The following is an 18,981-nucleotide window of genomic DNA, read 5'->3' as shown; positions in this document are numbered from 1 at the left end:
GCATCATTTTCCATTCTAAATAGTGTTACAAAGTGGTAAAAGCATTGGTTTGGAAGCCACAGGCCTGAGTGAATCCCACCTCCAGCACTTTCGTAGTGCCTTCAGCCTGCACCTCAGTTTGTCTATAAAGACGCGGCGCTCCTCCCTCCTAGGACTGCTGTGTAAATTAGACTGAATTTAATTTCAAAATACTGCCCGGCACAAGGAAGGTGCTTAATACATAGTGGCAGTAATGCACACAATCATGTGTACAGCTTTGAACAAAGGTTGTAACAGGAAATCCTTGGGCTTGGAAGGAAATTGGATAGCTATTATCTTCCGGCTTCAGGGGAAAACGGACTCCTATCTGGAAAACAAGGAAAGGTTCTGAATCTGCCTTTCAACTACTGCACAAGGTCGAGAGCCTTCTAAGTACCAAACACTGTCCTAGGTACCTAGACATTTTCCATCCCACGCCATGAGATCCTTCGTGTCCATTTACAAGCGGGCATCATCCATTCTGTTTGGGGGGACGTTTGGTAATTTATATTTATTCGGTTTACACCTAGCTTGAACCTCCCAGGGATTCTCGGAGGGGCTTTATCATGTGGCAGAAAGATCATGGGACCAGACCATGGCCTGTGCATTTTGCTTTGAGTGCTATTATTTCTTCGCTGCCTTCCTAAAACCAGGGAGGGGAAGAGCTGAGCAGACTTGCCTGTGGAGAGCTTTCTGAGATACTCTAATTACGTATACACAAGGCCTGGACTATTCACATCCTTGAAGATATGTGTCTTACTCATTCACTTAAAACATTTCATTAACCTTACTCGAAGTAGAATACATTACAGAAAAGCAGATATTGTAAATAGGCAGGTCCATAAATTTATGCCAACTTCTCAGTTGGGATAAGGTACTCATTTTTAATCCTCAGAGCACCCTTCACAGCCGTATGACATTCTGTGTTTGCTGAATGGATGTGACAGATGAGGAGGCTGTGCTGGTCATGAAATCACCAGGTGGATTATTAAAGCAGCACTAGCTTCATTTGAGTCCAGTTCTTGTTCTAAGCTCTTGCCTCTGTCACAAGGCTGTTAACAGGCTCATCTCTGATGCCTTGATACAAGGATGGAATCCCATTAATTGCTCCTTTTATCCAGAAAGTTTAAGTGAAAGGGGAGAAGCTCATCAAAAATGACCTGGGACTTTCTGCACCACAACCTCTGGTAACAGAGCCTTACTAACTGGAAAGTAAGCCATTTCATCACATCTCTGGCTAAAGGAACTAGGAACACATTGGATCTTGTACACTTTATATTATTTTTTTAAATGATTTATTTATGAAAGAGAGTGCATGCTCAAGTTGGGGGAGGGGCAGAGGAAAAGGGAGAGAGAGAATCCCAAGCAGACCCCTACTGAGCACAGAGCCCGGATGCTGGACTCAATCCCATAATCCTGAGATCATGACCCAAACAGAAATCACAAGTTGGGATCTCACCAACTGAGCCACACTGGCACCCCACTTTTTTTTTTCAACTCATTATGTATTTAATACTTACATACCAGGACTAAAAAAATCAAAATATGCTCCTTGCTCAGCTCTCCCACTGGGATAGTAGAGCCTCGGCAATGGTAAGGAAGAGAGATAGCCATATTCTTGAAGAATATTAACTCTTTGTTTATATTCTATGTATAAACTCTCCACCAATGAGATTTTAGATTCTAAATCCAAAATATGGCTTGTTCCTGGTCCCAGGATCATGTAAAAAAACTTCTCCAGGGGTGCCTGGTGGTGCAGTTGGTTAGGTGCCCAACTCCTTTTGTGGCTCAGGTTGTGATCTCAGGGTCATGAGATCAAGCCCCACATCGGGCTCTGCACTAAGAATGAAGTCTGAGATTTTCTCTCCCCCGACCCCCACCCCTCCTGCTCAAGCATTCTCTAAAATAAATAAATAAATCTTAAAACAAAACAAAACACCTTCAAAGTTCCCTGCACATTAATTAAGTGTTCTTAGGACTGTGAGATATAGCAAAGACCCCTCCTCTGTGTCTTTCTCCTCACTGCAAGCTTTTTACCAGAAGATGTATGGGACTTGCTGAGAGTTGGCCCCTAGTAGTTTGGACCACAGGAGATGTGAAGATGGCTGGCTGTTTCCTCAGAAGGGACTTGGCTTGAGTTCTTATTACTCAAAATCCTGGCTTGTTGGGTTGGGCTAGGGCCAACAGGAGGAGAGCCACTGCCGCTCTGTTCTACACTTTGAAAGAAGTGTCACTTGACTTGAGAAACAAGCATCCAAGACCTCTTCAAGGGCTTAATCAGCACCCAAAAGCTCCAGCGTAGAGCTCCCCCCAGTGCAGTTCCTGGACTTCTGCAGCCCAACTCACCCAAGGTATTTGGTAGAAATGAACATTTCCACCTCTTCTTGACCTACTGAATCAGACACCTGATGGAGGAGGAAGACAACGATCTTAGTTGAAAACAAGATCTAGACTAACTGGTGCACATGTTCCATGCCTTCAAATACCTTACACTCTGAACACCCAGAGAGGCAGAGGCAGCTGTTGTGGGTCAAGATTCTGTCTTCAGTTCACCAAGCACCATGTACCGCACAAGAGGAAGCTTTGGGCTTGTCTTGACTCATTAAACCAGTAACAGTATCCAGAGGACAGGAGTCATGTTTGCTCTTCACCAATATTCATCATTCGTGTCACACAACAAATGCAGGGTGTCGTATTATAACCAGAGCCAGGCTGGAAGTCACAAGGAATAAACAGGCCACCTAGTTGGGTCTAATTGGCCTTCTTAGATCTCAGCCATCTTCCCAACCTCTCAAGAATGCTTTCATAGGGGAAAAACTGCAACATGTACCACTTACCTATGAGCACCAAATCCAGCGAGGGAATTCTCCCAGACCAGAATGGTCCCCTCTCCTAAATCCTACTGGGACCATCAGGAGAGGGTATGAAGTGTCTAAAGTTACTCCCAGTGATGCTCTCCACAGAGAACACTCAGTTCCAGGAAAAACGGCTGGGCAGGAATCATTACTCACCTGGACAGGAGAAACTGAGGTCACAGTTAACTAGCAGCAGTGCGGCGTAGAGGTATGCTAAGGTTGGGGGCAGTGGGGAGGGATGGCACACATGAATTCTCTGCCCAACTGTATGGTGAGCAGATTGCAAACCAAGCGCCAAGCAGCAGGGCACAGGGCTACAAGTTCTGACCTAGAACCGTTCCTGAGCTCTCTAGGATAGCCACTGGCAGATGCACTCAGGATGTACACAGCAAGTGTGCTTGACAACACAATCTAACTGGGGAGTGGATAAAGTGCATTTATTTTCTTTTATATGTGTTTGTTTGTTTTTTTAAAAAAAGAAAAAAAAAAGCCTCCTTTCCAGCACCCAGTGTCTACAGGGCTCGGCAGGGTGGAGCCAGGGCCAGCCCCCTAGGAGAAGGTGTGGAAGTAGAAGGCAACAGCGTTGGTAGCATAGTCCATGGGGAGGCGGTGCCCGATGTGCCTGGCCCCGAGGCTGGCCCCACCCAGGGCAGAGGAATGTCGCAGCTTCAGCAGGGTGAAACCTGAGAAGGAGTTCTGGGCCTGGGTCTCTCGGCCCTGGGTCAGCGCCAGAAGGAAACCTGAAGGGAGAGAGGGCAGAGGGTGGAGGTGAGAGTAGACCAGCTCTCTGTGGTCGAGACCAGGAGAAGGTGGGACAATGACACAGAGGGAAGGGAGAAGCCCAGGCCCTGAGGAATTCCTGTGCAGGTCCCCAAGAGGCCCACACACCAAGTCCCTAACAGGCAGGGCACCAGGGGACAGGAACCCGGTAACGGCCCTGGGATACTAGAGCCTGCAGCCAGCAGGTACCCAGTGCTGGGAACTCCAAGGAAGCAAGGGGGTCCTCCCAACTGCTTCAGAATGTCTAGTGGAAACCACACAGCTACGTGAACCAACGCTGCAAGGGTGAAGAAGGCCCCTCTTCTCCCTTCTGACTGCAACTGTGTTGACTACAGAGGTCACCACATGCTGGCCAGAAGCTCTGATCTCAAGGGAGGTCTGTTTAATTTTTAAGAAGTGGTGTGTATTTAATAAATCCTTTAAAAAGAACATCTTTTAAGAGTTCAAGGAAGCTGCGTGAGACACCATAAAAGGGCTCCCTGGCAGACTGTGGGCGGAGGGCTGTGGCCTGTGCAGGCCTCAGGAGCCAGGTCTCAAGTCTTCCCCCTGGGACAGGCAGCTTTCCCGAGTAACCCCCACCCTCGACCCCGTCTATCACCCACCCCAGGCTCACCTTTCTTCAGCAGCTCCCAGCTCTTCCACACAGAGCCCACACACAGGATGGGGAGGCCCATCTCCCCCTGGAACAAGACCTGGCAAAGAGCAGAAATGGACACTGGGGGCGACCACACCTCTCCAGTGCTGAAGCGGATAGTCTCTTAAGACCAGCCCACCCGCTCCTGGATACTCTCCCTCTAGCCAAGGTGGATTAAAGAAAAGGGTTGAAAAGGGAGGAAAACAGGGAGACTCAAAAAGCCGAGAGAGAGAATGGAAAGGAAAAAGGGTGAAGCAACAATACAGAGGCAGGAAAGAGAAGGGAGGGAAATGGATGGAAACATGCACCATGTTAAAGCAATGGCCTATATATAAACACAGGCTTCGGGCCAGCCACAGAGGGGAGGCACCAGACCGGAGAGCTCTCACGTGTTAGAGACTATACAGAGTTCTTCTCACACCCTAAGTTCATTTAAAATCATGCCCCTCTTTACAGAGTTAGATGGGACAGTCTCATCCCTAATGGGAAAGAGCCAGATATAGCCCAGCAGCATCCAGATTTCGTTTCCCATTGACTTACCGGGTCGATCTCAGGCAACACTGCCACCACGTGTCTGCCCAGCATCTCCCCAGCCTTCTTGAAGATAAACCGGCAGAGGGCGTCCCCCTCCTGGGCACCTGGGGCAGGATGGGGGGAGGGGGGAAGGGAGCGGTGAGTACCTGTTGCAGGGGAGAAACAGGAGGAGCACCTAGAGCTAGCAAAGCTCTAAATTAGGAATGGATGCCCACCTCATGGCTTGTAGGGACACAAGCCTCCAAAAGCGGTCCTCCATCCTTACTGCCCTGCCCCCACCAGGTACTTCCACCCGAGCAGGGGTGTCCTGCCCTGAGGTGGCTCACTCCAGGCCCAGAAGAAGGGCAGCCTCCACTAGAGAAGCACAGTAGCATCTGGTCTGTACTCCAGCTTACGGAGTCTGTCCCCGAAGGTCTCTCACCTCTGGGGACCCTACTTGAGCAGCAGGCTGGCGTGCTCCTGCCCCACCCACCATCCGACAGTCTGCTGTCCGTCTGCCCCCTGCCCAGCTCTGCTCTGAAAGGGTCTCAGTACAGCAAGATCTAAGAGAGGCCTACAATGCCGTGAGGCTGCAGGAATCCAAGTGAGGAGAGTATGAACCTTATAGTGGAGAAACAGCACTGTGGAGACAAGCAAGCCCTGCAGTTTAGCTTTTCCTGAGCATGAGCCCCCCGCCCAGCCCACCATGCTGAACCGCTCTATGATCTCCTAGCTCTTCAGATATCATTAGTTTTTGTTTGTTTGTTTTAATTACAGATTTGCCAAAAGGACAACTGCTTCATACATTTCTGGGAAACAGACACAGCCTCCCCAAGCCATGACAGCCGTCAAGAAAAACAGAGATAATATAAAACAATTGTCAGTACACCACACATGTCCTTCTGGCTCCAGCCCAAGGCCTCCTAGTACCAAGCTGCATGGGGGCAGAGAACTGAAGTCACTTGGTCAAAGGGAAATTAGCTTCCAGTTCTCATATGAACCCCATTCCATCCCATAATGAGGAAAGCCTTTGGGGAACAAAACCAAATAAAACCCTGTACCCCCCTCTCCAGTACCTTCTGCAATTTTCTGGCAAAACCCAGCAAATCGGCATTTATCAAAGTCCCTATACAGGTGGGTGAGGATTCCTAGCCGGTCTGACACCTGAGAGACAGAGAAAGGGGCACAGCGAGTCATCAGAAGCAAAGGAAAATGTGCAGTCTGCCCACCCAAGTTGATCTTCCTGATGTCTCTGAGAAGCTGGAATAATGTTTGTTTTTTAAGCTCTAGAGTACAAGGATTTGAGACTTCTCATTTGAGGGAGGTTCTTTGTTTTCCCCACATGGATTCCATCGCTCCTTACAGCTGAGCCTGGATACATACAGCACAGGGCACAGATCTGTGAGCACCAAAGTGTGTTCTGTAGTTCTTAGAGGTGCTCCTGAAAAGATTTCTTTGGCGAGAGGAATCTAAGGACTACTGCATGTCACTACTCTCCAAGTCACAGGGTGCATTTGCAAATTAAAGGCCCTGTGAAGTCCTGCACCAAGAAATCTGCTCATTTCTCCCAAACTTCTCTGACCGTGCAGAAAGTCCTTCTCTCACTCTAACAAATGGCCTCTGCAGGTCCTAAAGGACGGGCACTTCCCCAGAGCACACACTAAAATGAAGAAGGGGGGCTCTCAATGTGAGCACTTACAGCAATACAGTAAGCATATTCTGCACACAATATCATTTAATCTTTGTAATGACTTTGTGAGAATGCCTAAGGGTAATAGATGGCGTGCCAGACCAACCAACTGGGTTTAGAACCAATCTGTTGGGTTGGGGTAGCTTAACTGCACCTCCCACAGCAGCTACTATCGAAAGGGATTTGTCTTCCTCCTCCCTCCCTATACAGGTCCACCTTCCAGCATCTTTAATCTCCTTCCTTGAGCCCGTCCCCAGCACACGTAAGCAGCTGCCACGCACAGAGGTCTATCGGGTAGACTTACCTTCCTTCTCCTCTTCCCTTTTACTTTGGGTTCAGCTAAAAATAGCTGTTTCCTACTCCACTACAAATAAGCATGGCCCAGACAGGAAAGCCCTGGGTAGGAGGCTACACCTCCCTCAAGAACTCTCCCTCTTTAAAGCAGCTCAGTCTGAGTACCCTGCCTCCTGATCTCACCCAGCACTTCTCACTCCAGCCTGAAACGGCATCTACCTTCACCTCCCAGCAGGGCCTAGCTGCCCAAGCACGAATTCTAGCTAACCACTTGCCCCCAGCCTGCCCATCCCGCATGCCTGACATCCTCCTCTTGGTACACACCACCCACGTCATCATGAATCCTGTCCTCACCTAGAACTTCTCCATCCTCCAGCTCTGACCCACAATTCACCCCAACTTCCCTTCAGCTCACCCAGTTCCTCTCCTACATTCACTCCTGCTCAGTATCCCACTGCCCCATCCCAGGGGCGCATGTTCACCAGAGGCAGGGGGAGGTACCTGGAAATAGTCGAACATGATGTATTTCACGTAGCCAATGTCATGAGGAGCCGCCTCCAGGTTGTCGATAGAGTCAAACACTATTTTCACTGCTTGGTGTGCAATCCAGTAGGCTGTGGAGGGCAGAGAGGGCTAAGATGGGGCGATCTCCCTGAGTCCACACATCAGGAAACTCAGACCTAGATAGGTTAGTGACCAGCTTGGGTATTACAGCAAATTAGGTGCCCCGATTTCAAATGTATGACCAACCCACAAAAGGGAAGCAAGGGGGAAAACAACAGGTAAGGCCAAGTCACACCAGCTCCTACCCAAAAACAAAGACAAGGAGAGTCCGCTGTCACAAAGACCACTGCAGTCACTGCCATGAGCTGGCCCCAGAGGCCCCTACAAAAAGGTATATCTACTACCTATGAAGAGATCATGCAGGAAGAGTTTCTATAGCCCTTTCCTATTAGCAGACTGGTCCAGCATGTCCTAGCATCTATGGCCTTAACCTTCATAGTGTCAGTTCCTCCCTAAGAATTCCAAAAGTCAACAAAGGTGGGCAACAACTATTATTACGAGGCCTGAGTCTGAATCTGGATACAGATCACTGCTGCAGACTAAGGTCAGCCACTCGTCCAAGGTCAGCCACTCGTCTGCCATCTGCATCTCTATGTTCTCTCAGTCATTACCTTGGACTCAGAGGATCTTTTCAGGAGCTATCCCCGGAGAGCCACAAGGGGTTGGTGGCCAAGGGCAGGGGAGAGGAAGACAGACAGCTGCAGGAACGGAAGGGTCCAGGGCCTCAGAGCCAGGCCCGGCTGGCATGGACTCACCTGAGCCCTCGTCCCCCATCATGTGGCCCCAGCCACCACAGCCACTCTCAGAGCCATCGGGGTTGATGAGCCTGCAGTTGGAACCTGTCCCAGAGATGAGCACGATCCCACCTGGGGAAAGGACACCGGGAGGTTCAGTGTGGCCAAGGCCCTGCATGGAGCACATAGCTTCTGACTGAGGAAAGAGGGCAGAAACCAGCCCCAGGATCACCACCCAGTCTTGTACAGAAAAGTGAGCCCAGCTAGTTTCCCACCTGAAAGTGGATGGCCTGAGTCTCAAAGAAGCTCCAATCTATACAGAGCCCTTCTCTGAGAGACGAAGAGGAACATAAGTCAGCCTCCTTGCCAAGCTAAGTGACTACCTGCCTTACCACATTATCTATTAAGAGCCAGCAATCATGCTAGACCCTGTTCACACAGTGATACTCATTCAACATCCTAAATCTCATTTGTGAATACAGTTGCTTCCATTTCAAAGGGGAGGGCGTTGAAACCCAAGAGTTCCATAACTTCTCTAAGATGGTACTGCTCGTAAAACAGGAGCAGAGCTTCAAATGCTGAGCTCAGGATACCAGGCCTTTTACACTAGCACAGAGCTCCGCCCAGTTTTCTTCTTGGCCCTTAACTGCTCTCCCAGCCACCTCACCCCCGCACCACCCCAGGGGCTCCCTCCTCTGGAGTGGAGTCTCTGGGCTGACAGATACAGTTCTGCACCCCCCCACCTTCTGAACAGTCGGTGCTCTGGCAGAGGGACTTAAGCCAATAAAAAGAGCAGGGAGAAGAGAGCGGGGTGTGCTGGAGGCCAGCTTCCGGGTACTGCTGGACAAGTTCTGTCAGCTCCAACTAAGGGGCTTTCCCCAAAAAACCAGTTCTCAACCTCACCCCGCCCTCCTCCTCACCAGCCTCCGTCGCCGTGGCGATGGAGCCCGCAGCGTCTGTGGTAATTAAGTAGCTGTCGCTCAGATGGGGAAATCGGTTCTTCAGCTCCTCTGTCAGGACCCTCAGTGCGTCCTCCTGCTCCCCACCACTCAGGGACAAGCCCTAGGCCGTGTGGGATGGGAGCGAGTGAGCAGGGTGAGCAGACCCAGCTCCCTTCTCCACCCCCTCCCTTCTTGGTGTCTACCCCAACTCTCTACATCTGGGCACACCCTGCTTAGCCAGCTCCAGTCCTCCTGCCGCCCCACACGATGACCCACCAGGTGCTGCTGGCGGCAAGAAGAACCTGGTCTGGGAATGAACCCAGAGAGGGGACTCAACACTGCCAAGTTTGGAGGGTGAGAGGGTCAGCAGTGCCCTTAATGGAAAAGTCAGGCAGGAGAGCAAGCAGAGGGGGTGGGCTTGGTGTGGACTACAAGGGGCTTTAGCGATGCCTGCAGAATCTGTCACTGAGGCTACCACCAGGGGGCAGGCGGGGCCCCAGCAACTGGAAGGAAACTGAGCTGAGACTCACAGCTGACATTTAAGGAGTGCTTACGGGTCAGGCTCTATGGTAAGCACTTTGGGATGTACCATGCCATTATTCTTACCTGACCACTGAGGTAGCTACCGTTACCTGCATTTCCCAAATGAGACCGAGGCTTGGTGGAGGTAAGTAGCCTGCTAAGAGTCTCACAGATGTTGAGTGACAAAACTGGTATTCAAACCAGGGTCTCTGTGGTTCTCCAAAGCCCTGGGCTCTTCCCATCCTTATGGCTTGTAGGTGACAACTGAAGCCATAAGAATGAGTGAGAATATGTGTTTCTAGACCAGAGACTAAGCCCTCAAGGCCTTTCATCCTGCAGTCCTCGGACTCACCTAGGCAAAATCGCTGTGTTTCTGTGCCTTCATTCCCAGGATCGACCCCAGACTCACCAGGCTTCGTAGAGGGACCAGAGGATCCAGCCCTGCTTCCAGTTTGGCCCTGTTCACCATCTCGTTGATCCTCTCCACACACTTGTCTATCCCGATTAGCTGGCCCCAATCAAGGGAAGGAGGAGTTACAAAGTCTTGCATGACCCATGTTGCCCCTACAGGCTGTTATACGCGGCCCCAGCCACCATCTTGATGGGAGTTGCAGAGAATAAAACCACAACAAAACCCACCGGTCCCTCAATGTGGTCTTTACCCAGTGATTTGTGCTGAGTCCATCTGCTTCTGCCACAATCTGCCCATCCTCTGAGAGTAAAAGGACCTTGGACCGTGAGCCTCCCCTAGAAAACACAAAGGGGCACTCAGTCTTGCTCAGACAAACCTGCAGGGATAGCTAAGCTCCAGGGGTCCTAGTCCCAGGTAGAGACCAGGTGACAGCTTTGCCAAACCCAATTTCCATTCCCAAGCCCACTTCTGTGGTCTGGTTTGATGTGCTCCTGGACTGAAATGTTGCTTCTGCTCAGCTTCCCTCAGGGATGTCCTACTTATCCTGTAAGACTCTACTTCTCTATCACCTAGTCCTTGAAACCTCTGACGTGTGGCCTACCACCACAGCTCCATTCTTCGGGCCACATCAGTGTCCCCATAAATTGTAAAGATTCTGATAAGAGCCTATAGTTGTTTTTCTGTCTGCCTCTCATGAGACTACAAACCCCACTGTGCCAAGCTCCAGATCCTTCATCCATTTTCCTGCTTGGCACAGGCTAACACTCAGGAAATGTGACTAAAGGGAGCAGCGCATGTCTCTGCTTCTTTCATAATAGCTAAAGGCCGCCTTTCAGGATCTAGCTACAGCTGCCAAGTTCTTCAAGACACCCTCAGGAGAAACACTGACGAGAGGGCAGAGAGAGTTTATACCTACTTAAGCAACCAAATGGTGAAATGCTTATTACTGGGGGAAATGGTAGTTTGGATGGAGGTCTGTGGTGGTGTGATGTATGTTTCTTTATTGATCAGAACTCTTGGGAATATCAGAAAAGGACACTAAAGACCTGCTGATCAACCTCAAAGGTGACAAGAAGTTTCGAGAGGTAGTTAATGAACAAGGCTGCAGATTCAAAGTCCAAAAGAATCTCTTGACAATCTAGAGAAACAGGTCATATCTTACACATGAATATAACAGCGATGAGCCCAAGCTCCTGTACTGATTTTTAAAAAGTGCAACAGATGCAGGATGGGGGAGATCAACCTTAACAATTTACATTAAAAAATAAATAAATAAAAAGACATGGGGGTCTGTGAGTCTGCACAGCACACAAGTAATCCTAATCTCGGATTCAAAAGTAAGTGTCCAGACTGTGACAAGAGCCACTCTCTATTTGCCCAGATTTCACACCCAGATTCACAGAATGCTTTCGCTGGCAGGGAACTTGTCATTCATCCCTCTTCTCACTATACACATGGGGTAAATGAAGCCCAGATTGGGCAAAAGCCTTGCCCATAGTCCTAGGAAGAAGCCGTATTACAAAAAGTCCAGTAAGCAAGTTTCTAAGAAGGGAAAATGTAAGAATGACAGAGGGTTCCATCTGGAATGCTGACAAGAACGGGGTGTTCCAGGCATCAGGACAGGCTAGCACTTCGGCTGGCTGTTGTAGCTACCAGATCCCCTCTGGCAAAGGTCTTTGTCCCCCGCTTCCACCACACTCCCACTCCCCACCCACTCCAGCAACTTCACACCTGACATCTGTTCAAGCTCAACTCTCTCAGCGATCCGGAGCTTCTAGATCTGGTGGGGGGCGGTGAAGTGGGTTGTTCGTGGGAGAAAGGGGTGTGGTTCCGCCGTGAAACATGAAAGACCCCCCCGCGCGCGCCTCGGGTGTGGCCGTGCACTCCCAGAGTCCCCTCAAGCCCTCGGGCACTGCCGCGCGTGCACACACCCCTCCACCGCAAGGCCCCGCAACTCAGAAGCCCAAAGTGGCCGGACCCTAAGGTGGGAGGTCACCAGCATGCCAGCTTGGCCCCGGGCTTCCCGCCTTTCGCCCTCCGGCCGCTTCTCAGCCGCCCCTCCCGGACTATCTCCGCTGAGCCGCACTCACCCCTCCACGCCGCCGTAGAGGGCTGCCATGCCCGAGATGCTGCCGCCGCCCAAGATGCGGCAGTTTGCTCCTCTCCTGCCCGCCGGCTCGCTGGGCGCCGCCCCCCGTCACGTGCGGGGCCGGGCCGTGCTGTTGACTGGGTACAGCGTGTGCGCGGGGCGGGGCGACACTCCCAGGCCGAGCAAGCGCGGTCCCCAGCGGCTCCGCTGGACGCCGGGCCCTCGCCTCCGCACCTCTGGCACCCTGCCTCCGGAGATGGATGCGGGATTCCAAGCGCAGGAGCCAGAAGCGGGTGTCCGCTCCCACCCACTGGACAAGTCCCTGCTTTGCCCACGCCCCGCCCCACCAGCGCCCGGAAGTTGCCGACAGCTTCGCCTTCTGCGTTCGCAATGCTTAAGAGCGCTGTGGACTCGGGGTGATCAGCGCCTCCCCTGGCAGGTGGGCGCTCTGCGTAAGGGATGGGGGAGGAGCTACCTTAAAAATTCGGCTGTGAAGGCCGCCTGGGTGGCTCAGTCGGTTAAACATCTGCCGCCTTCTGCCTTTGGCTGGGGTCATGATCCAATGTCTTGGGATAGAGCGCTGCACAGGGCTCCTTTGGGGTGGGGAGCCTGCTTCTCACTCTCCTCTGCCTCCCGCTCCTCCTGCTTATGCTCTCTCTTGCTGTCTCTCTGTCAAATAAATAAAATCTTTTTTTTTTTTTAATTAGGCTACTACGGGCGCCTGGGTGACTCAGTGGCTTAAAGCCTCTGCCTTCCGCTCCGGTCATGATCCCGGGGTCTTGGGATAGAGCCCTACATCGGGCTCTCTGCTCAGCGGGGAGCCTGTGTCCCCCTCTCTCTGCCTGCCTCTCTGCCTACTTGTGATCTGTCAAATAAATAAATAAAATCTTTTTAAAAAATTAGTCTACTAGAATTGAACCTTGAAAGGAGAAGAGCTCTGGAGGCTGCCCTTGCAACTCACTGAAGTAGCCATCAGCTCTTAGCACCTGCTTAGTTAAATTCTTTGTGCTGGGTATTTGCAGGGATAAAGAAGAGAAACCTTCTTTTGCCCTCCAGCCGTCATCCCACTCTCCTTCCTTCCACGGGATTGGGAAAGGGGAAAAGGAGCGCGAGAAGTGGGCTAGCCCGGTTCAGAAGCCGGGCTGGGGCTCCTGCAAGCCTCTGTGGTCTGCTCCAGGCTGTTCTGGGCCAAGGGTGGGGACTTGTCAGGCCAGGAGGGAGGTCAGCTGCCCTTGGCATCTCTTAAGGAACTTCAGCCTTGTGGGACAGTCCTTCCAGGGCAGTTCTCAAACTGGCCTGGTCTCTGCTCTGCCTGCTCCCCAACCCTGGAGGTAGCTTCTGTCTTCTTTGAGAGAAACCCTGCACTAGTAGCTTTCTTTCCCTGATAGCCAGTTGGGTCTGGTTATGTTTTGTTGTGAACCTTTGGCATATATGTGCTCTCTTAGACTGGAAGAGAGGAGTCTTTACCACACGAGATACTTATTTGGGACGCTGAAACACTACAGTGTAACCCTCAAGGGTAGTTGAAAAGTAAATCACTACTCATAGAAAATACCAGAGAGAGAGGCAGGATTTTTTTTTATGCCCACCTGTGTCATTTACGTCTGCAAAACATCAGAGCTGGAAGGTGCTTAATCCAACACACATGTTTTTAGAATAATGGAACTCCTAGGTTCTGATGGGCTTAAACTGGGCAGGATTTTTAGAGGAGAGATGGTAGGTTGATTCAGAAAGGACTGTGCCTTTTTGCACACTAGCGCAGTGAGCCCTGGGACCTGTGTACCATAGTTCCCCTTTGTATTGCTTGTTTAGAAAAGGAAGCAAAAGGAAAAAAAAAAAAGAAAGAAAGAAAGAAAAGGAAGCAAAAGAGAAAGTGCCCAGATTCAAAGACAAGGATTGAGTTCACCCCTTTACTAACTTTACTAGCTGAGGACCTTGAGTGAAATATACACAATTGCTGCTGCTTTTCACCTATAGAATGAAGATGATACACATCCACCTACCCAGGCTAACACAAAAGTTAAATATCAGAAGAATTTTGGAAACCTTAAAGTACCACACAGATTTAAAAAAAAAAAAGTACTATACAGATTTTAACTGATTTTACTTATATTACTAATTACTGTGTGCTGCCCAGCACAGTGGCTCACATGGGACTACTAAACACTTGAAATGTGGCTAGCGTGCTTGAGATTGTAAAAATACAGAATTGCAAAAGAAGCTAACAGAGATCAGCCTTGAAAACCCTTTGAGTGGAGAAACCCAGTCTAGTCACACACACAAGGCTTAATTTAGCTACTCTTGCAAGACTAACTTGACCTGGGTCATATGTTGCTTAGGCCTCTGGAAATCATTAGCACAGCTTGAATTGTTTCCCAAGGTTCATAAGAGGTAACCCCTGGCCAATTCCTTATCATTTAAGAAAATTTTAATTTTACCACTATACAGGCTGCTTTTAGGCAAACAGGCTTGAGCGATGGAATCTAGGAAGGGCCCCGCAGTGACCATTTGGCTGAATACAGGCGGGCCGATCGGCTGACCACTGACCGTTGAGCTACTTAAAACCAGGCATACTTACCAAAGAAGGGAGGATTCCGTATGTCACCACACCTCACCTTCCACCTTTAAAAACAGCCCCCACTCACTGCTTCACTGCTGACTGCCCCCCCCATACTAGGGCCCCTCCCTTCCAGTGTACTCAATAAACTACTACCTCCTTTGTTCTGCCTCACTTCCCGGCCACCAGTTTCCATGGGATCCTCCCCCACCATCGGATTGAGATATACCCAATTCAGACATGACAATAGACAATAACCAGTCGCAGTAAAGAATAAATGGTCACTGTCTTCTCATTAAATAAGCTGTTTTATAACAATGTATTTCTGAGCCTCATTCCACATTTTGGCTTGAGTGCCCCTGGTTTGCAAACTGTCTTTTGGGGGTGTGTGTGCAGTAAACTTGTATTAATTACTACTTCAGTGATTCATTGGTTTTACCTGTTATTTCTGAACCTTTAACAGCGTTGTCCATCATAGTTCTATTAAACTCTTTCGTGTACTTTTATCTCGTTTCATTATTTTCTTGAAGATTTTATTTATTTTTGAGAGGAGGGGGGCAGAGGGAGAGAGAATCCCGAGCCGACTCCTTGCCAAGCACAGATCCCCAGATGGGGCTCGATCTCACAACCCTGAGATCATGACCTGAGCCGAGACCAAGAGTTGGGCACACAACCAACTAAGCCACCCAGGTGCTCCTTGTTTGATTATTTTAACAACCCCATGAAAATACCAGTGAATTTTAACCACCTATTACAAGCGAGGATACTGAGGCTGTGAAGTCAAAGCCATTAGCCTAGGCTCACACAGATGCATGTTCCTCACTGTGGGTGTGCTAGTTACAGAGAGGAAATAAAGATGTTGCAATACATACAAGTGTTAACCTCTATTTAGCTTTGTACAGTTTAATGGCCCCTTTTACTGGGCTTGCAACATCCCCACAACTGCCTCTATGATGCTCATGTGGTTGGTAAAGTCCTCTTCTTCAAGCCACAGTCTTGTTCTTTGTCCCCACGGTTCCAGGGAGGCCAGATTTCCAGTGGGGGTGGGGGTGGGGCAGGCAAAAGGAATAGCAGGAAAATATCTTCCCTCCTAAATCCACTTGATTTGGGTCAGAGGTCTTTGGGACCCAAGGTCCTCTACAGGTTGTGTTGACTTGGTTCATGAAAGCACAACCACATCTGTTTTCACTCATTGTATTTCCAGGGCTAACCTCAGTCTAGGGCACAGGAGAGGAGGTCCGTAAACAGTTTTGAGAGTGCTTATAAACCATAAAGCACTGTATCACAGTCCTAAGAGGTAGTAAATGCCCCACTGTAAATTAAAGAGGGGAACAATAAGATTCTGTAGCAGAGAGACAATCTGCCGAACAGACTGGGGAGGAAAAAACGTTTGGAGAAAACAGTAGGGAAACTGGCCTGAGGAAGCAAGAATTGGAGAAGGGGTCAAGGGGCCTCAAAGGGATCCAGCCCTAATCTGTCCTGAATTGGGAAGTTGTCAGCACAAGGGCGACCTCAGCCCTGTGCCCAGGATCCTTAACCTGGCAGGTTCCTTATAGCAGGACAAGTAGAAGGGAAGAGATTAGAGCAGGGAGATATTCAGAAGGCTGGGACAATGGCCCCAGGCAAGAGTGAAATGAACAAGGAAGTGATGAGGGACAGGGCGGAGCAGAAGTCAGGAGGAGGGATCCAAGTGGGGGTGGGGGTCATTCTGACCTTTCCCTCTATTAATCTGGAACAGATGCGAAGCTGGAGCTTCTGCCAGTGAAAGGAGAGGGGTAAGGAGCTGCCTTACTAAAGGTGGAGATGGGACTCCTGGGCTGGCAGCTGGAATGCAAGAGAAGGGTTCTTCCAGACCTGCAGAAGGACCAGGAATAAGACAGAAGATGCAAGGAGGGGTGTGGGGTGCAGAGTGCAGAAACAGGTATAGGCGGGTGACTATAAATACAAATAGTGTGGTCTTCTAGTCTCTTGCCCCTGCATCGGAAGGTGTGGGGTCGCAGGCCAGTGCAGCAACCCCAGAAAATCAGGTTGGCGGTGTTATGCCAAACAGGCTTGCACTAGCTCACAGAGAACTAGCTGGGCACATCTTTCTAACTTCCACTATGTGATATCATATTGCAGCTCAAAATTGCCATGGTGGGAATATTTACAACACAGAAAGCAGTAACTGCTCTATATCAGGTGATGGTTGGCTTCCAGAAAGCTGGCTATTAAAAGTTTACCAGCCCACACTGGGCACATATGCTTTATGTGTGTGAGAGGTCTGTGCCATGGGTGTATCAGTGTACAAGTACATATATGAAAGTGTGCACCTGTGTCGTGGGTCCACATTTTTACAGATCACAAATTCAGGGGTGCGAACCTGCAGCTATGTTCTACGCTGAGCTGAATTTCTATCTCAATCCTCTGCTCCTAATCGAACCATGTACAGGGGAGCTCAGTCATTCAGGTTTCAGTCTAGACCTAATGCTCGGCCGCCTCCTCCTCCTCCTCGTGGCTCCCACATTTGCATCTGAGGGTCAGGATCACACAGCAGACAGCCCCAGGAGACGTGGCCACAGCAGCTGCCAAGATGCCCAGTTTGCCTGCCTGGGCCTCCAACCAGTCTCCATCTCTCGTGGTTTTTAGAAACTGTCCACTTGTCAGGTTCAGAGGAGTTTGTGTTTCCTTCCTTCTGGGCTCCTGGACTCTCCCTCCAGGCTGCTGCCTCCAGGATTAAGGGGTGAGGGGGAGGGAAGGAGCATCATGTTGCCTAACTAAGATAAAAGGCAAGCCCGTCTTATAGAGACCAGAACGTCCCCAGGTCAAGGTCCTCATAGAGGGCCAAGCCAGGGTTTGAACTTAGTTCTTTCTGACTCTAACGCCTTTCCACTCCACCAGGCTGCCTCAGTTCCCAGTGGATTAGGGGCACTGGGTACATGCTTTTGTGTAACTGTCCCTCAGAACAATATATTACTTAAAATAAAACCCATGAGAAATTCTACTATTTACCAAGCATGTTTAGATTCAGCCTCAAGAAAAACACATACTGGCAACAGGCCTCTGGGGGAGAGGACAATATAGGGCCTTGAAGCCGAGCAGCTGGAAACGCCGGGCCCGCTCTGCTTCATTTTTCTGTTATCTCCCCTCCCCGCCAGCACCTGTGGCTAATTAGATAAGTCCTTTAAATGTGCTTGCTCAACTATGAACTTTCCACTGCTTGACCAGACATATTTTGCCTGCCTTCTCGTTTATCTACAAGGTATATAATTAAAGTGTAGCCTTCCTTGGCTCTTCTGTTGATTACTGTCTATATCTAATAAAAATGGGACTGAGGAGTTGTTCGGGGCGACAGTCTTTTCTACTGTTGTCTCCTGCTCCCTTTCGCAGCTGACTTGTTTGTGCCTCATTCTTCTCCCGTGCACCATCAGGAAGTGGTACTTTTGGTCATGATGGGTTAGGCCACTGATTCTCAAAGAAATCCTAGAATTCCAAATGCCATCATCTGACCCTGAGTCAACTTTTCCCTGCCCTGTCACTGAGGTACAGCAGGAAACCCAGAAATAAGTGTGTGCAGAGAGGGGGCTAGGAGGCTGACCTTCCTCTAGTGGATCTGTGACACAGCCAGGGGGCCAAGTCTCGCCAGCTTCTGCTCCCCAGCCTGTTCCATTCCCTTATCAGGATCTCTTCTTCGGCACCTAGCGGGAGCCCTGGACACAGAACTTTCTGAGCTACGGACATTCTGGGTCCCAGGAGAGAAGGGCAAAGGGTCCAGGGTTAGGATGGGCTATACAGGTTGGTCAAGGCTTAGTATGTGAGGAGCCACTGAGAGCAGCCCGGCAATAGCAGTTTTGTCCCTCTTTTTTCACTCCTGGAGGCTGAGAGGAAGGTGCTGGTCATAATGGAAGCAGGGAGGCGAAGAAGGCCCTCTGCCCACCCAACCCCCTTTACAGCGGAGGGACCTCTTCCAGAGGCCTGTTCTAGGAGCATCCCACCTCAGGGCTGGTCTGCCCCCTGCCAACCACTGATGTGTTCTTCATTTCCCAAATCCCGTCATTTCGAGAATGTGATCTACATGGAAGCTTTTTGCACCTAGCACAGTTCCCCGGAAGTTCACCCCAGCGGTGGTACGTCTGGAAAGCTCCTTCCCATGGCTGAGCAGTGTTCCACCTGTGGATGTAGTGTATTTCTTTCTTGTGAAATGTTTCACACATACAAACATCTATATAATGGCCATAAAGGTTCTAAAGTTGTGGCTCCTTATCTGTGAACCCTTGAGCCTCACAAAAGAACCTGGAAAATCAGGAGAAACTCCATGTTATGGCCCCACCCTCGAGCGCTTGTGGCTGAGTATCCCTCTCCACGCTGGGGGTGACTGTCTGCTGGGAAAGGGGCTGAT

The 18,981-nt window shown here is 50.1% G+C and overlaps 1 protein-coding gene across 1 annotated transcript; it reads right to left on the bottom strand.

The window, feature by feature from the left end:
* Nucleotides 1-3,284: 3,284 nt before the first annotated feature.
* Nucleotides 3,285-12,438, bottom strand: NAGK (N-acetylglucosamine kinase). The gene is made up of 10 exons (XM_080814570.1): nt 12,048-12,438; nt 10,208-10,292; nt 9,955-10,053; nt 9,003-9,144; nt 8,104-8,214; nt 7,286-7,398; nt 5,877-5,964; nt 4,828-4,925; nt 4,267-4,345; nt 3,285-3,613 (listed from the first exon to the last, which is right to left on the bottom strand). The coding sequence occupies exons 1-10, from the start codon at nt 12,074-12,076 to the stop codon at nt 3,423-3,425; spliced, it is 1,035 nt and encodes a 344-aa protein (XP_080670696.1). The 5' UTR covers nt 12,077-12,438; the 3' UTR covers nt 3,285-3,422.
* Between the last annotated feature and the right edge of the window lie 6,543 nt (nt 12,439-18,981).

This window comes from Martes martes (assembly GCF_963455335.1).
Source record: "Martes martes genome assembly, chromosome: 9".
Classification (NCBI taxonomy): Eukaryota; Metazoa; Chordata; class Mammalia; order Carnivora; family Mustelidae; genus Martes; species Martes martes.
Note: the sequence above shows the minus strand (reverse complement) of the source record. Positions and strands in the feature narration are given on the sequence as shown.